Source organism: Colobus angolensis, unplaced genomic scaffold, assembly GCF_000951035.1.
Source record: "Colobus angolensis palliatus isolate OR3802 unplaced genomic scaffold, Cang.pa_1.0 Scaffold40, whole genome shotgun sequence".
Taxonomy (NCBI): domain Eukaryota; kingdom Metazoa; phylum Chordata; class Mammalia; order Primates; family Cercopithecidae; genus Colobus; species Colobus angolensis.
The window spans coordinates 9,035,894-9,051,968 of record NW_012117377.1 but is presented as its reverse complement, the minus strand read 5'-3'; the positions used below and the strand labels follow the sequence as shown (position 1 = coordinate 9,051,968).

Here is a 16,075-nt window from a genome sequence, read left to right as displayed (position 1 = left end):
GGATGGTCTCGATCTCCTGACCTCGTGATCCGCCCGTCTCGGCCTCCCAAAGTGCTGGGATTACAGGCTTGAGCCACCGCGCCCGGCCATTTTTTTATTTTTTTAAATACAGGGTCTCACTCTGTCACCTAGGCTGGAATTCAGTGGTGCAGTTATGGCTCACTGCAACCTTGACCTCCCAGGCTCAAGCAATCCCAGTAGCTGGGACTGCAGGCATGCGCCACCACACCTGGCTAACTATTTTTTGTAGATACGAGATTTTGCCATGTGGTCCAGGCTGATGTCGAACTCCTGGGCTCAGTCTGCCTGCCTCAACCTCCCAAAGTGCTGGGAGCCACCACGCCTGGCTTTAAACAGCCAGATCTCGTATGAATTCATTACTCTGGAGAGGGCACCAACCGATTCATGAGGGGTCCTCTCCCATGACCCAGACACCTCCTACCAGGCCCCACCTCCAACATTTCAATGTGAGATTGGGAGGGCACAAATACACAAACCACGTTAGGTTTATTTTTTATATTTTTAGAAACAGAATCTTGCCCAGGCTGGAGTGCAGTGGCCTGATGATAGCTTACTGCAACCTCCAACTCCTGGTCTTAAGTGATCCTTCCGCCTAAGCTTCTCAGAGTGCTGGGTGTACAGGCATCGGCCACCGTGTCTGGCCACAGTTTAAATACTGTGGCTTTATTCTCTTTGAGCTAGTACTTCTATATCATCTTTGTTTTGCATTCAAACAAAGTAACAAAACTCACCCAGCCTAAGAAATAGAACGTTTACTGTTTCATTTTCCAGAAAAATGCTCATTGTGTGTTATCCTTTGGACTTTGGATTTTGTGAAAATCTTTCCAAAATTCTGTTGGGATGATTTTGATTGAAGTATAGGGATCATGGAACTTTTTTGCTTGTTATCCATTAGCACTCCTTTGAATACACTTTGGAAAAAGCTACTGCATGGAATTCTGAAGGTTTTGGTTTTGGTTGAATTACTTTGGTTTTAAGTTTAGTAGAAAAAATGTGTTAACTTCAGTTCATCATTAAACTAGTTTTATCAAGCTATGTAAAAGGCTGTCAGAGGGGAAAACAACATAGTAACAATGTGATTCTGGCCTTTTCCTTCTGTTTCTCTAAAAATTTTTTGGTACCTACTTAGGAGGAGATGAATAGGATCAATTTGTATAAATATAACAGCAACTAAGGCTTGAGTATAGGACCCTCATGAGGGTTTTGTATTGGAGGCTAATGGTCATAGCTTCCTGTTGATGCACACACCCTTTATATTAGGTTAGACTTTTGGATCTGTTTTGGATAATAAAAAGCAGACTTCTGCTTTTAGACTTGGAAATCTCAAACATAACTTCCTAGGTTTTGTGACTTAATGGTGACATATGTGATTAAGTTTTTGAGGCAGTCTATCAAGTTTTTGTCTAGGAGATAGCATTTATAGCCTGAACAGAAAATGATAACTCATGTATTTTAATTTTTTGAGTGAATCTTTGAAATGTTTTTTTCAAATAAATTTTTTGGGGGTAGGGGACTCATGGAGAGAATAAGAATGACAAGAAAGAACATTAGGTTGATTTTTGCCTTGTTCCCATCCTAAGGCTACATAAATATCTTCTGTATTTTTAAAGTTGTATTTTTATTTTATATATATGTATATGTTTTAAGATTCTTTAAGTAATTATTGATTTTATGAGAAATCCAAGCCATACTGAAATGAGCAAATCACAGATTTGCATCATGCAAAAATAAACGGCACTAATGCTTTGTGAATATTTCAGATATCTCTGTTTGAAGATGAACAGATGGAAGAATTCATAGAGACTGTTGTATGAAATGCTAATTTTTAGAAAAAGTTAATTTATAAAATAAAGGAAAGGAATTGTTAAATTTATAATAGTTCTTTTAACATAAATATTTCGTTACAAATTTTTAAAAGCTAAACACATCTGTTAGAAGTGGCTGTTATCCTGTTATTTTACCACAGGTTTCAGTTTGATAGTATTGATTCTCTTCTATGAGAATGACTTGGGCTGAGTGTTGGAACTGAATGTAGTCCTTTCTGCACTCAATAGATAGGAGGAGGAGTGCTGAGAAACGCTGATAACTTGTACCTCGGATCTCTCTTTTGCCTGATTTATATTCTACGCCTTTGGGCCTTCACCTTTCTCCCAAAAAAGCTCCACAGTTCCCTGAAACATGGCCCTCTGCTCAGGTCCCGTGGCATGGTATGTAATTAGGGACTTCCAGACATGGCATTTTCCTGGGGTCATCTAGTTCCCCCTTCATTTAACTTCTCCCCACACACGCTAAAGGATGTTAGAATTCTCTGGATTTTGTGAACTCACCTTCTTTCTTCTGTACCTGCTTCTGTGACACACACACACACACACACACTCTCTCTCTCTCTCTCTCTCTCTCTCTCTCTCTCTCTCTCTCTCTCTCTTCACTTGCTAGATATTAGGGCAGGAATGTAAAGTGATGTATCACTTCTACCACTTCACTCCACCAGTGTGTGAGGTCTTTGCTGCAGATGAGTAGCACATTATACCAGACATGCTTATTGAATAGTCCACATGTCCCCTCTGAATGGAGATGTCCAAATAGCTTTTTATCATCTGCTGAACTTTGTGATTCTGTGTCTAGATTATCTGTTTCATTGACCTATTTGTCCATTACTAGCCTATATCACATTGTTTCAGTTATTAAATTATTTATTTTTGGGGGGACAGAGCCTCACTGTCACCTAGGCTGGATTTGGCCCACTGCAACCCTTGACTCCTAGGTTCTCGTGCCTCAGCCTCCCGAGTAGCTGGGATTACAGACAGATGTCACCATACCTAGCTAATTTTTGTATTTTTAGTAGAGATGGGTATCACCATGTTAGTCAGGCTGGTCTCGATCTCCCGACCTCAGGTGGTCCACCCACCTCAGCCTCCCAAAGTGCTGGGATTACAGGCATGAGCCACTGTGCCCAGCCTTTTTTTTTTTTTTTTTTTAAACTATTTGATTAAATAAGTTCATCTTCATTCTCCTTTGGTTGTATTTAATACTAGTATTTGGCTGTTAAGAATACTATTGATAGGCTGGTGTCTCACACCTGTAATCCCAGCACTTTGGGAGGCTGAAGCAGGAGGGTTGCTTGAAACCAGGAGTTCGAGACCATCATGGGCAACATAGTGAGACCTCATCTCTACTAAAAAAAAAAAAAAAAAGTTAGCTAGGCATGGTGGCACGTGCCTGTAGTCCCAGCTACTGGGGAGGCTGAGACGAGAGGATTGCTAGAGCCCAGGAGATTAAGGCTGCATTGAGCTATGGTAATGCCACTGCACTCCAGCCTGGGCGACAGAGTGAGACCCTGTCTCAAAACAAACAAAACCCAAAAAACCGCAACACAATACTCGATATACAGCGTACATTCTTGCACATGTCCTTCCCCTTTTATTTGAGACGGAGTCTCGCTCTGTCACCCACGCTGGAGTGCAGTGCTGCAGTCTCTGCTCACTGCAACCTCTGCCTCCTGGGTTCAAGCAATTCTCCTGTCTCAGCCTCCTGAGTAGCTGGGACTAGAGGCGCACACCACCATGCCCGACTGATTTTTGTATTTTTAGTAGAGATGGGTTTCACCATACTGGTTGGGCTGGTCTCGAATTCCTGACCTCAGGTGGTCCACCTGCGGAGGCCTCCCAGAGTGCTGGGATTACAGACATGAGCCACTGTGCCCAGCCCTGTATTTGTTTTCAACGTGGGTATGTAACAAAGTCTAAAATTTATCAATATGTCTTTATTCTCTCAGGGAGTAAGAAGACTCTGTATGGTTTATTTCAACCCCACACAACCATTATCATTGTTGTTGTGTAGTCAGTGTTTAGATTTTTTTTCTGTATATGTACCAGTACTTTGACATCATCTTTCTTGTTGCCTCTCAGACCTTCTATCTGATCTCTATTCTACCTGAAGCCTTCTTGAATCCTTTAAAATTTCTTTTAAGCAAACTTTTTTTGTCTAAAAATGTATTTCCTATTTGTTAAGGATCCTTTCAGTAATATATAATTATGTTGGCAGTTAAACTTTGGATTAGACTTCTGAAGATATTCCAGAATTCTGGTTTCCACTACTGTTGTTGAGTCATTTCTCTTTTTTTGTAGTGCCTAGGATTCATTGGACTTCCTGACTCAGGGAATCAGTGTGTCTCTATAAATCTGGAAAATATATTGCTTCTTCCTATTAGTATTATATTTTGGGGGGAGATTCTGATTAGGCGTATCTTAGATCTTCTTTATATTGTCTGTAATTTAAAACTACTCATCCCTTTGTGCTGCATTCTGAATAAGTTTTTGGGACTTTCTAGTTTACTTTTTTACTTACCCTTGAGTTTGTTTTTGTTGAATATTAAGTAGGTACAAAATAATTTATTTGGTGAGTGGGTGCAAAAGAATACAAGCTAGAGAAGATCATGGTGCAGTGAATACCTGTGTACTCAGCACCAAGTTCTAGAGAAAGAACATTACCACTACTTCAGAGTCCCTCATATTCTTCCGCTTTCCCTCTCAAATCCACTGTGGATTCTATGTTTGTTTTTCCCTTGTTTTTTCATAGTTTCGTCATGTTTGCATCCTTAAGCAATATTTTGCTTAGTTCTGCATGTCTTTTTAACCTTATATAAGTGTCATTTTGCATGTTTTTTCTGCTGCTTTTATTTTTATTTTTATTATTTATTTTTTGTGTCAGAGTTTCACTCTTGTTGCCCAGGCTGGAGTGCAATGGCGTGATCTTGGCTCACTGCAACCTCCGCCTCCCAGGTTCAAGCAATTCTCCTGCCTCAGCCTCCAGAGTAGCTGAGATTACAGGCATTCACCACCACATCCAGCTAATTTTTTTTTTTTTTTTGGTATTATTAGTAGAGATGGGGTTTCACCATGTTGGCCAGGCTAGTCTTGAACTCCTGACCTCAGGTAATCCACCTGCCTTGGCCTCCTAAAGTACTGGGATTATAGGCGTGAGCCACCGTGCCTGCATGCTTTTATTTGTTTGTTTGTTTATTTATTTATTTTGAGACGGAGTCTCATTCTGTCACCCAGGCTGGAGTGCAGTGGCATGATCTTGGCTCACTGCAAGCTCCGCCCCCCGGGTTTACGCCATTCTCCTGCCTCAGCCCCCTAAGTAGCTGGGACAACAGGCACATGCCACCATGCCCGGCTAGTTTTTTGTATGTTTAGTAGAGACAGAGTTTCACCTTGTTAGCCAGGATGGTCTTGATCTCCTGACCTCGTGATTCACCCACCTCGGCCTCCCAAAGTGCTGGGGTCACAGGTGTGAGCCACTGCGCCCGGCCAGATTAATAATGTATTCTGACATTCATTCATGTTGTTGCATGTAGCTGTGATTCATTCTCATTGCTCCATTGAGTTTTAGTTTTTAATTTTTCATTTTTAGAAATTTTATTAGTTTTTCGAATCTACTTGATTTTTCCTTTATAACATTTACAGTTCTTTCTTGTCAAGCTAAATCGCTGATTTACGCAAATATATTAGCCATTTACTTTCTAATCTCTGGTAATTTCAGTATCTGAAGTCCTCAGTAATCTGATTCTGCTGGCTGTTGATATCCTTGTGTTTCATTATTTGGACTGTGAGCTGCTTTTCTTTTTTCTTTTTTTTTTTTTGAGACAGAGTCTCACTCTGTCGTCAGGTTGTAGTGCTGTGGTGCGATCTCGGCTCACTGTAACCTCTGCCTCCTGGGTTCAAGCGATTCTCCTGCCTCAGCCTCCTGAGTAGCTGGAATTACAAGTGTATGCCACCACGCCTGGCTAATTTATTTCCGTATTTTTAGTAGAGACAGGTTTTCACCATGTTGGCCAGGATGGTCTCTATCTCTTGACCTCATGATCCACCTGCCTCGGCCTCCCAAAGTGCTGGGATTACAGGCATGAGCCATCACACCCGTACCTGTGAGCCTATTTTCTTTCTTGCTTTAACTTTGAGAGTTCTTTGAGATTCCAGAGGGTGTGTGGTGGTTTCTGTGGATTGCTTGGAGCAACCAACCTGAATATACTTGATAATAAAATCTTCTTTTGAGGATGTTTTTTGTTTTTTTTTTTTTTTGAGATGGAGTCTTGCTCTGTGGCCAAGGCTAGAGTGCAGTGAGGCTCACTGCAACCTCCACCTCCTGGGTTCAAGTGATTCTCCTGCTTCAGCCTCCTGAGTAGCTGGGACTACAAGTGTGTGCCACCACGCCTGGCTAATTTTTTGTATTTTTAGTAGAGACGAGGTTTCACCATGTTAGCCAGGACAGTCTCGATCTCCTGACCTCATAATCCACCCGCCTCAGCCTCCCAAAGTGCTGGGATTACAGGCACGAGCACCACTCCTGGCCTCTTGAGGATTTTCATGTAACAGCTTGAATTCTGGCCACACATTTGTATGAAAGAAAATGTTGTCTTTCAGAGTAAGAGACTCAGAGCCATGGTCAATGTGGACAGCTTTATTACTTCCCATCCTGTACAATGGTATTGTTCTTGCTCACCTTTAGGCTGATGTGGCCTAGTGGGGTTTAATGGGTTTGAGGGAGGCTCTTATTAGTTCTTTTTGCCCTAGGCTTTATGTTTTGCCCCTGGATCTTAGAGTGCCCAGAATAAGATCAGGGTTCCCAGGACTGGATTTGATAGCTAACCAACTCAGATGGCTAAAATCTTTCTGTATTTTCACTAGTATTTTTGGGTGTTTGTAATGGGAATCTGATCTTCTAAATGAAAGACAATTTTATGCATATCTTTTTTCTGTCCAGCAAAAGATGTGTACCAAACTTGATTTCTGGGGTTTCTGTGAATTTACACATTTTTCATGGACTTTCTCCCCCTTTATTGAAGAAGTGATTTTTCTTTCTTTCTTTTTTTTTTTTTTGAGACGGAGTCTCGCTCTGTCACCCAGACTGGAGTGTAATGGCCGGATCTCGGCTCACTGCAAGCTCCGCCCGCCGGGTTCCCACCATTCTTCTGCCTCCGCGTCCCAAGTAGCTGGGACTACAGGCGCCCGCCACCGCGCCCGGCTAATTTTTTGTATTTTTAGTAGAGACGGGGTTTCACCGTGTTCGCCAGGATGGTCTCAATCTCCTGACCTCGTGATCCGCCTGCCTCGGCCTCCCAAAGTGCTGGGATGACAGGTGTGAGCCCCCGCGCCCGGCCTGGGAAATATTTTCTTAGGAGACAGTAGAATGAACACCTTGGTCCCAGATGCATGTCATTGATTTTTGAGACTGGATTTTGCTCTGTTGCCCGTGCTGGAGTGAAGTGGCACAATCCTAGCTCACTGGAGGCGCAGCCTTGAACTTCAGGGATCAGTTCATCCTCCTGCCTCAGTCTCCCAAGTAGCTGGGACTTAAAGGCGTGAGCCTCCGCGTCTGGCCAATACGTATTTTGTAACCAGATTTTAGTTTTTCTTTATTTTGTTTGTGGCTTTTACGGTTTTTCCTGGCTGGAGATAATCAAGTATATTGTTTACAAATGTGTCATAATAATGTTTTCTTTTAAAAATATTTGCAGTGGAAGTATGCGAGACTTAAGAGCTCAGGTGACTAGTGGTCTCCGGCCATTTCCAGAAGTGACTCTTCAAGCCCTTGGAGAAGACGAAGTAACATTAGAATCTGTGCTTCGTGGAAAGTTTGCTGCAGGTGAACATAATGTTGCTGAGCATTTACTAATACAGTTGATTTGTAAGTTAAATAATAAGTATATGTTTTAGTTTCTTTATGTGGAAGAAGAAAAAGCAGAACCTGAGTGATCTGAAATATATAACATCTACAGTTATGTATATAACATTTCTAAGCTCTTGAACACGTTATCAGTGAACCTCTGACTGGGGAGTTACAGTTAATTTTTCCTTATTAAAAGTTTCATGTGTTTTGTATCTTAGTATTATCTATGTTTGGGAAGAAGTAACATGCAACTAGTTTTTCTTTATAATTAGGGAGTTTTATTGGTGATGCGTTTGGATTAGAACCTGAACAGTGTCATGAGTAGAAAAATCTAGGGCCCTAGATGTTATAAAATTTTCAGAAAATCTTATTTTCTTATTTCACTAACCCTGGATAAGATCTTAATATGTAGCTTAGAGTGTGTAATACACCAGAGAACTATACTAAAGAAGCCTTTCTCTTATAGATCTTGTTCTAATGAAAGATATTGCAGAAGACTTTTCTGAAAATAAGTTTCATAGCCATCTTCCCAGCAGGCAGACAGCAAAACATGTGTATCAGTCATCGGTCTCTTTACAGTGCCATTCTCTTGAATGTTAAAAGGAGCAACAGTACTTTCTATATGCCAGGCATTGAATAATGACTTGATTGGAGTAGGTATAAAACTTTTCTAAGTAGCCGCTGTTCTGTGTGACTGAGAATGAAATGGTTTATTTGATCCCAGTTACACAGGTAAGTGGCAGAAAGGAGCTTGGAACCTTGGCATTCTGAGACCCCACTGTGCCATGCTACTTTCTTAAACTATGGCCCCCCTTAGCTATAAACGTACATATCCAGCTAATGTACTTGGATGCTTGATGGACATCTCAAATTTAGAAGTTATCATTCTTCTGGTTGCTCAAGCAGAAATTCAGAGTCTGTACTATATTCTTGTTTTACTCACCTCCCTGTGTCTAATTCATCAGCAAGCAAATCCAATTAGTTCTACCTTCAAGTTGAATCTCCATTCAACCCACTTTTCTCTATCCAGTCACCAAGCAGGTGTCATCTTCCACCCACTGCTGCTACTCTGTGCCTCTCCTTGTCCATTCTTTGCTTAGCAGCTGGAGTAACATTTAAAAACATGCGTAAATCAGATAGTCACTGACTTGATTTAAATCAATTAGTCACCTGTGACTTTACATTGCAGGCACAGTAAAATCCAAACATGACTAGTAGGTGGAGAAGAGGTTCTGATATTTCCTATTGTTATGCTAATTATGTCTTAATTTCTCGATTGGACTGTGAACTCTTTAGGGGTAGAATAATGTGTTATATTTTATAACTGCCGTAACTTCTAGTTTAAATCATTTAAGCTATAGTAGTTAAAGCATGAGTTTTGGAGTTAAATGGACTTGGGATCTCCTTCTGCCAGTGCTACTTTTTGACTTTGGGAAGGTTAAACTGTGTTAAGGTTTAGCTGCGTTATGTCTGCATTGAGGTATGATAAGGAATAAATGAAATAATGTATTCAAGCACATACCATGGTGGCTTTTACTGAATGACTACTATTGTTGTTGTTGTTGTTGTTGTTGTTGTTATTATTTGAGATGAAGTCTTGCTCTGTCGCGCAGGCTGGAGTGCAGTGGCACGATCTCGGCTTACTGCAAGGTCTGCCTCCCAGGTTCACGTCACTGAATGACTATTATTATTGCAATGATAGTTGCTTGATTATAAGTTTGAGGATCACTATGTTATATAAATGCTTAGATTTCAATGTGGAGATAATATGTCAAGTTTTATGTAATGAACGTATATTTATATGTAAATGAGCTAACTGTTACTGCTTTTTGTGTGTATATATAATACTAAAGTAAGCAATTTTTTTTTCTTCTAGGGAAAAATGGACTTGCTTGCTTGGCTTGTGGTCCACAACTTGAGGTAGTAAACTCTATAACAGGAGAGCGATTATCTGCTTACAGATTCAGTGGAGTCAATGAACAGCCTCCTGTAGTTTTAGCTGTGAAAGAATTCTTTTGGCAGAAGAGAACTGGATTATTAATAGGATTGGAAGAAACAGAAGGGAGTGTTCTCTGTCTTTATGACCTTGGAATATCAAAAGTAGTTAAAGCAGTTGTTCTTCCTGGAAGGGTAGGTACTGTTTAAGATACCTGGACATTCTCTTTCAAAACTGAACCCCTGCTGGTTATACAGGTGTGTTACTTCGTGAAATTCCATTGACCCGCAACATTTACAATTTGTGTACTTCTATGTAAATGTGTTACTCTTAGGTAAAGTGTTTAGAATAAAAACGAGGTTAAAGATAATGTTATTCAAGGAACTTAACACTTAAAATGTAACTTTCTTATTGGTTAAAACATTCCAGAGTAAAAATAGCAGTGATGTCTAATGTTCTGATACTCTTTTTTTGTGAAAAGTATCATCTAAATCTTGTTCTTATCTCCAGTTGTGTTCTGTGAGGACACTCAAAGTTTTTAAACATGTATTCATTACTATGCAATTTTTAAAATGTTTTTACCTTTTAAATTTGAGACTATAGTCTTGGATTGGAGCATTATGGAAAATATATGTTAGAGTCCCAGGATGAATAAATTGAACTTGGTCTGTGCTTTTAGAGAGCTTATAGTCTAGTGGGAGAAGACAAATGAATAAGACTAGCATAAATATAGTGAATACCTTGATAAACTTAAGCACTTGGAACACAAAGAATGGATAATTTCTAGTCAAAAGAGTTGGACATTTTAGATAAAGAGACTGGCATGGAAAAATAATAGTACATGGAGCGTTTGGGAAACTAGACTTGATTTAGAATGGCTGAGGGAGGGGTAAGGGGAAGGAAGAATGGGGGCCAGAAACGGTGAGGATTTAGATTGTGAATGGCCTTGTTTGTAATTAGGGGCTCCTTTGAAATCAACGATGAAGGAAATTTTTTTTTTTTTTTTATTTTTGAGACAGAGTCTCGCTCTGTCACCAGGCTGGAGTGCAGTGGCACGATCTCGGCTCACTGTAGCCTCCATGTCCCGGGTTCAAGCCATTCTCCTGCCTCAGCCTCCTGAGTAGCTGGGACTACAGGCGTGCGCCACCATGCCCAGCGAATTTTTGTATTTTTAGTAGAGACAGGGTTTCACCGTGTTGGTCAGGCTGGTCTCAATCTCCTGACCTCATGATCCCCCTGCCTTAGGCTCCCAAGTGCTGGGATTACAGGCGTGAGTCACCACGCCCAGCCAGTGGTGAAGTAATTTTAAGTAGAACCCTCATGTAAAAGACTTACTTGGATTGGGTCAGAGAAGATATTGTGAGAATAGAAACAAGGAGACTGTTGCCATTCAGGTAAATAATGATGAACTGAACCGAGGAAATGACAATAGAGATGCAGAAGATGGGGCAGATTCAGAACACATACGGAAGGAAACATGGACCCTCATTGATCATTTGGGTGAGGAATTGAGAAGAAACAACGTTCCTGAACTGGTTGCTCAGTTGAATGGATGGTGGTTGTATGGAGGAGAGAATATAGAATAAGGAAAAGATGGGGAAGTAGCGATAGACACTTTCAAAAGTTCAACCTACTAGCTATTTTTTGGGTAGGGTGCAGTATACACTCCTAAATATGTTTATTTTTTTATTTTTTATTTTTGAGACGGAGTCTCGCTCTGTCGCCCAGGCTGTAGTGCAGTGGCCGGATCTCAGCTCACTGCAAGCTCCGCCTCCCGGGTTTACGTCGTTCTCCTGCCTCAGCCTCCCGAGTAGCTGGGACTACAGGCGCCCGCCACCACACCTGGCTAGTTTTTTGTATTTTTTAGTAGAGACGGGGTTTCACTGTGGTAGCCAGGATGGTCTCGATCTTCTGACCTTGTGATCCGCCCGTCTCGGCCTCCCAAAGTGCTTGGATTACAGGTGTGAGCCACCGCGCCAGGCAATATGTTTATTTTTAACTGCCTTCTAAAATTAAGGTAATATTATTAATCACTTCATATAGTATTTGTATGAGGAATGCAAACTTAGATTCTCTACTCCTCACTGAGGAATTGAATATGCTTTAGTATTTATAGACATTATTATAGTCATTAGAAAAGAAAAAATGATGAAGTTGCAGCTTTCAGAATTAGAAACACTAAGTAATGTTTTGTATATTAATACAGAGAAAGAGCCAGGCTTTTTGTCTGTAGTAAGTTACACCCTGAAGAAAACTTTTAGTCTTATTAACACATAAATCATTGGTATCAGATGTTTTCTTTTCTTGCCAGAACATTCGTCAGTACAGGTTGAGAATCCTCTATCCAAAACGCCTGGGACGAGAAATGTTTTAGATTTCGGGTTTTGGATTTGGATGTTCAACCTATATTAGCGTAGAAATCACCAAACATTTTATATATCATACCTAATTAATGTTTATGAATTAATAGGAAATTGAAGGAAAGCTAAGTATAAAATATGGATGACTAGTTACAGACATTTAAAATTTGACTCACGAGATGAAGGGGAAAAACATGACTCCATAAAATAGCTAAAGTATAGCTTTCTGTAAATAATAGCAATTCTTGTTAAGTGTCAGTGATCCAGTGACTGCTAGAACTTTATATGAAGTCCAGTAGAAAGAAGGCTAGACCTCTTCAGTCTTTAAGGTATGAAGAGGACTTAAAATACCTTTTTTTGTTTGTTTTTTAAAGAGTAAGCAGTGAATTTTCCGAGAATGATTAGTTTTTACTCTCACAAGAGTCCATAGAATCCTAGAGTAGCTGTTTAAGAGCTTTAAAGTGAGAACAATTTAGGTTTGAGTTTTATGTGTAATGATTTTATGGCTTGAATAACTAGACTAACTTTCTAAGCCTCAGGTTATTTCATCTTTAAAGAGAAATAATCACACATCATCTACTATCAAAGCATTGTCATGAACATTAAATGAGCCAGTTCACACAATGCCTGGCATATAGTAAGCTCTCCGTAAATATCAACGCTAGTCCAACTGCGTGATTTTTTCTGTATTGAATGATGGTGTAATTCCTGGTATATCTGAAGATTTCATTTTTCGGATCACAAGTATCAAATGCAGATTTACTCTATTTGTTAATCTTAAATCTATTATAACTGATAACCTGCTTTAACTTAAATTTATTGTGCTGTTAGTTGTATTTTCTTACTTTGCAGAAGAAAAGCAGATCATGTATTATGTTTTCTAGGTGACAGCTATTGAACCTATAATTAATCATGGAGGAGCCAGTGCAAGCACTCAGCATTTACATCCAAGTCTGCGATGGCTTTTTGGAGTGGCAGCTGTGGTCACTGATGTTGGACAGATCCTTCTTATTGACCTATGTTTGGATGACTTGTCATGCAATCAAAATGAAGTTGAAGCATCAGGTAATCAGTTCTTTACTTGAAACCAAAAATGGAGTACCTGGATATTCTGTTGCAGTATTTTTTTAAATAGCCAAAATTTTTTATAGCAACTGGAGTAAAATAAAAGATATCTTCCTGTCTATTAAAAAAAAGAGGCATTTTAAAATCTTTTTTATTGGCTGGACCTGAGCACAGTGGATACTTCTTGCGTAAGATACTGTTTTGTTGATCAAGTGTTCATATGTTCTGAAGCAGGCCTTGAGAAAGGTAGTGATAATTGATTTTGTTTCCATGTACATACGTGAATAAGCTCTATTCTTTTTTTTTTTTTTGAGACGGAGTCTCGCTCTGTCGCCAGGGCTGGAGTGCAGTGGCCGGATCTCAGCTCACTGTAAGCTCCGCCTCCCAGGTTTATGCCATTCTCCCGGCTCAGCCTCCCGAGTAGCTGGGACTACAGGCGCCTGCCACCTCGCCCGGCTAGCTTTTTGTATTTTTTTTTAGTAGAGACGGGGTTTCACCGTGTTAGCCAGGATGGTCTCGAACTCCTGACCTTGTGATCCGCCCGTCTCGGCCTCCCAAAGTGCTGGGATTACAGGCTTGAGCCACCACGCCCGGCATAAGCTCTATTTTTAAGTAAATGCCGGAGTAAGGGCTAAATGTAAGAAATCTTGAGCCTTATCAGCCAATATGAAATTATCCAGCAATGTACGATCTAACATAGTGTTTTTTTTTTTGGCATATTGTTTATGTTTCTGTGGTAACACCAAGATAGAAATAAAATAATAGGAAATAACAGTAATTAAAAGTCTTTCTCACAAAATGACATCCTAAAATAGAAGTTAATTCTATTCAGATTCAAAGAAAATGAAACAGTTTTTTTCCTTTAAATGCTTGTATTTATAAAATTAGTTTTTTTAAGTGCTCTCAGTTTTTGAAAATTATGGGACTCTGGTTTATGAAGAAAGGAAGAGCTAACATTAAAATGTGCTTTTTACTCTTAGTTTTTAGAAAAGGACTGTTTGACCCTAAAAAATTTTGACTTTGGCTTTGTGAGGACATTCTTGATTTTTTTTTTTTTTTTCTGTTGCCAGGGTAGAGTGCAGTGGCATAATCCTGGCTCACTGCAACCTCTGCCTCCCGGATTCAACCAGTTCTCCTGCCTCAGCCTCCTGAGTAGCTAAGATTACAGGCAGGCTCCGCCACGCCCGGCTCATTTTTGTATTTTTTTTTTTTGGAGAGGTGGGGTTTCACCATATTGTTCAGGATGGTCTTCAATCTCTTGAGCTTGTGAGCCACCTGCCTTGGCCTTCCAAACTGCTGGGATTACAGGAGTGAGCCACCATGCCCAGCACATTCTTGATTTTTAAAGCAAGCCTAGAATGTCAGTGTAGCTCTTTTCATTTATGGAGCAGCTCAGAAATAGATGCAAACTATCAACATTTTATCTAGTTTATAATGAATGTAACTAATAAAAATTGTCAGTGTATAAAAAAACTGAGTAAGACTGCAAGTGGTGGAACCGGGATGGAGGTTGCAGTAAACTGAGATCACGAGATCACAGAGGTTGCAGTAAACCAAGACTGCACCACTGCACTCCAGCCTGGGCGACAGAACGAGACTCCATCTCAAAAAAAACAAAAGCAAAAAAACTGCAAGTGGTAAAAACTATACTTAAGAAATGGAAGAGCCAAAATCATTGAACAAAACTTAAATATGCAAAATCAGACCTGAAAACATTTGATTTGGCAGAAATAATGGTCATACATGCACTTTAAAAAATCTTCATAGAAGAGTCGGGCACAGTGGCTCATGCCTGGAATCCCAGCACTTTGGGAGGCTGAGGCAGGCAGATCACTTGAGGTTGGGAGTTCGAGACCAGCCTGACCAACATGGAGAAACCCCGTCTCTACTAAGCATACAAAAATTAGCTGGGTGTGGTGGTGCACGCAGCTGTAACCCCAGCTGCACACATGATTTTTTCCTTATTAAGTCAAGAACTTTGACCTTTTCATTTAAAGGAAGCACTTTACAGCCTCTCTTTGGCACATCTGGATTGGCAGTATGACTACTCTTATGCTTTGAGGCCATTGTTAAGTCAAATAAGGGTTACTTGAACACAAGCACTACAGTACTGTGACAGTTGATCTGATAACCAAGATGGCTACTAAGGGTGGCGTATACAGTGTGGATTCACCAGACAGAGGGATGATTTGTGTCCCTTTGATGGTAGCACATTTCTTCATACCACTCAAGAGAAGCATGCAATTTAAAACTTAGGAATTTGTTGTTGTTTTCTTTTTTTAGAGGCTGGAGTGGTGCAATCTCGGCTCACTACAGCCTCCGCCTCCTGGGTTCAAGTGATTCTTCTGCCTCAGCCTCCCAAGTAGCTTGGACTATGGGTGCATCCCACCACGCCGGCTTTTTTAGTAGAGACGAGGTTTCATCATATTGGTCAGGCTGGTCTTGAACTCCTGACTTCGTGATCCACCCACCTCAGCCTCCCAAAGTGCTGGGATTACAGGCATGAGTCACCTTGCCTGGCTGAATTTGTGTGTGTGTGTGTGTGTGTGTGTGTGTGTGTGTGTGTGTGTATATATATATATATACACATATATGGAATTATCTGTTTAATATTTTTGTACTTTGGTTTACTACAGGTAACTGAAATTGGACAGCAAAACTGCAAGTAATGGGAGGGAATACTGTAATGCCAAAATTGTAAAACCTACTTTGAACTAACTGTTTCATTCATTAAGATTCTTTTTCTTTTTGAGACGGAGTCTTGCTCTGTCATCCAGGCTGGAGTGCAGTGGCGCAATCTTGGCTCATTGCAAGCTTCGCCTCCCGGGTTCATGCCATTCTCCTCCTGCCTCAGCCTCCCTAGCAGCTGGGACTACAGGTGCCCACCACCACATGCGGCACATTTTTTTGTTTTTGTTTTTGTTTTGTTTTTTTTTTTAGTAGAGACGGGGTTTCTCCATGTTGGTCAGGCTGGTCTCGAACTCCCAACCTCTCGATTTCCTGACCTCGTGATCCGCCCGCC

General features: G+C 40.5%; 1 protein-coding gene across 3 annotated transcripts in view; it reads left to right on the top strand.

The window, feature by feature from the left end:
* Positions 1 to 16,075, top strand: part of AHCTF1 (AT hook containing transcription factor 1) — a 97,799-nt gene that overhangs the window by 5,631 nt on the left and 76,093 nt on the right. For all 3 annotated transcript variants that reach the window (XM_011955735.1, XM_011955734.1, XM_011955733.1), the window contains exons 2-4: positions 7,541 to 7,668; positions 9,569 to 9,822; positions 12,873 to 13,053. In XM_011955735.1, the coding sequence (XP_011811125.1) occupies positions 7,541 to 7,668; positions 9,569 to 9,822; positions 12,873 to 13,053 (563 nt within the window). The remainder of the gene's footprint in view (positions 1 to 7,540; positions 7,669 to 9,568; positions 9,823 to 12,872; positions 13,054 to 16,075) is intronic.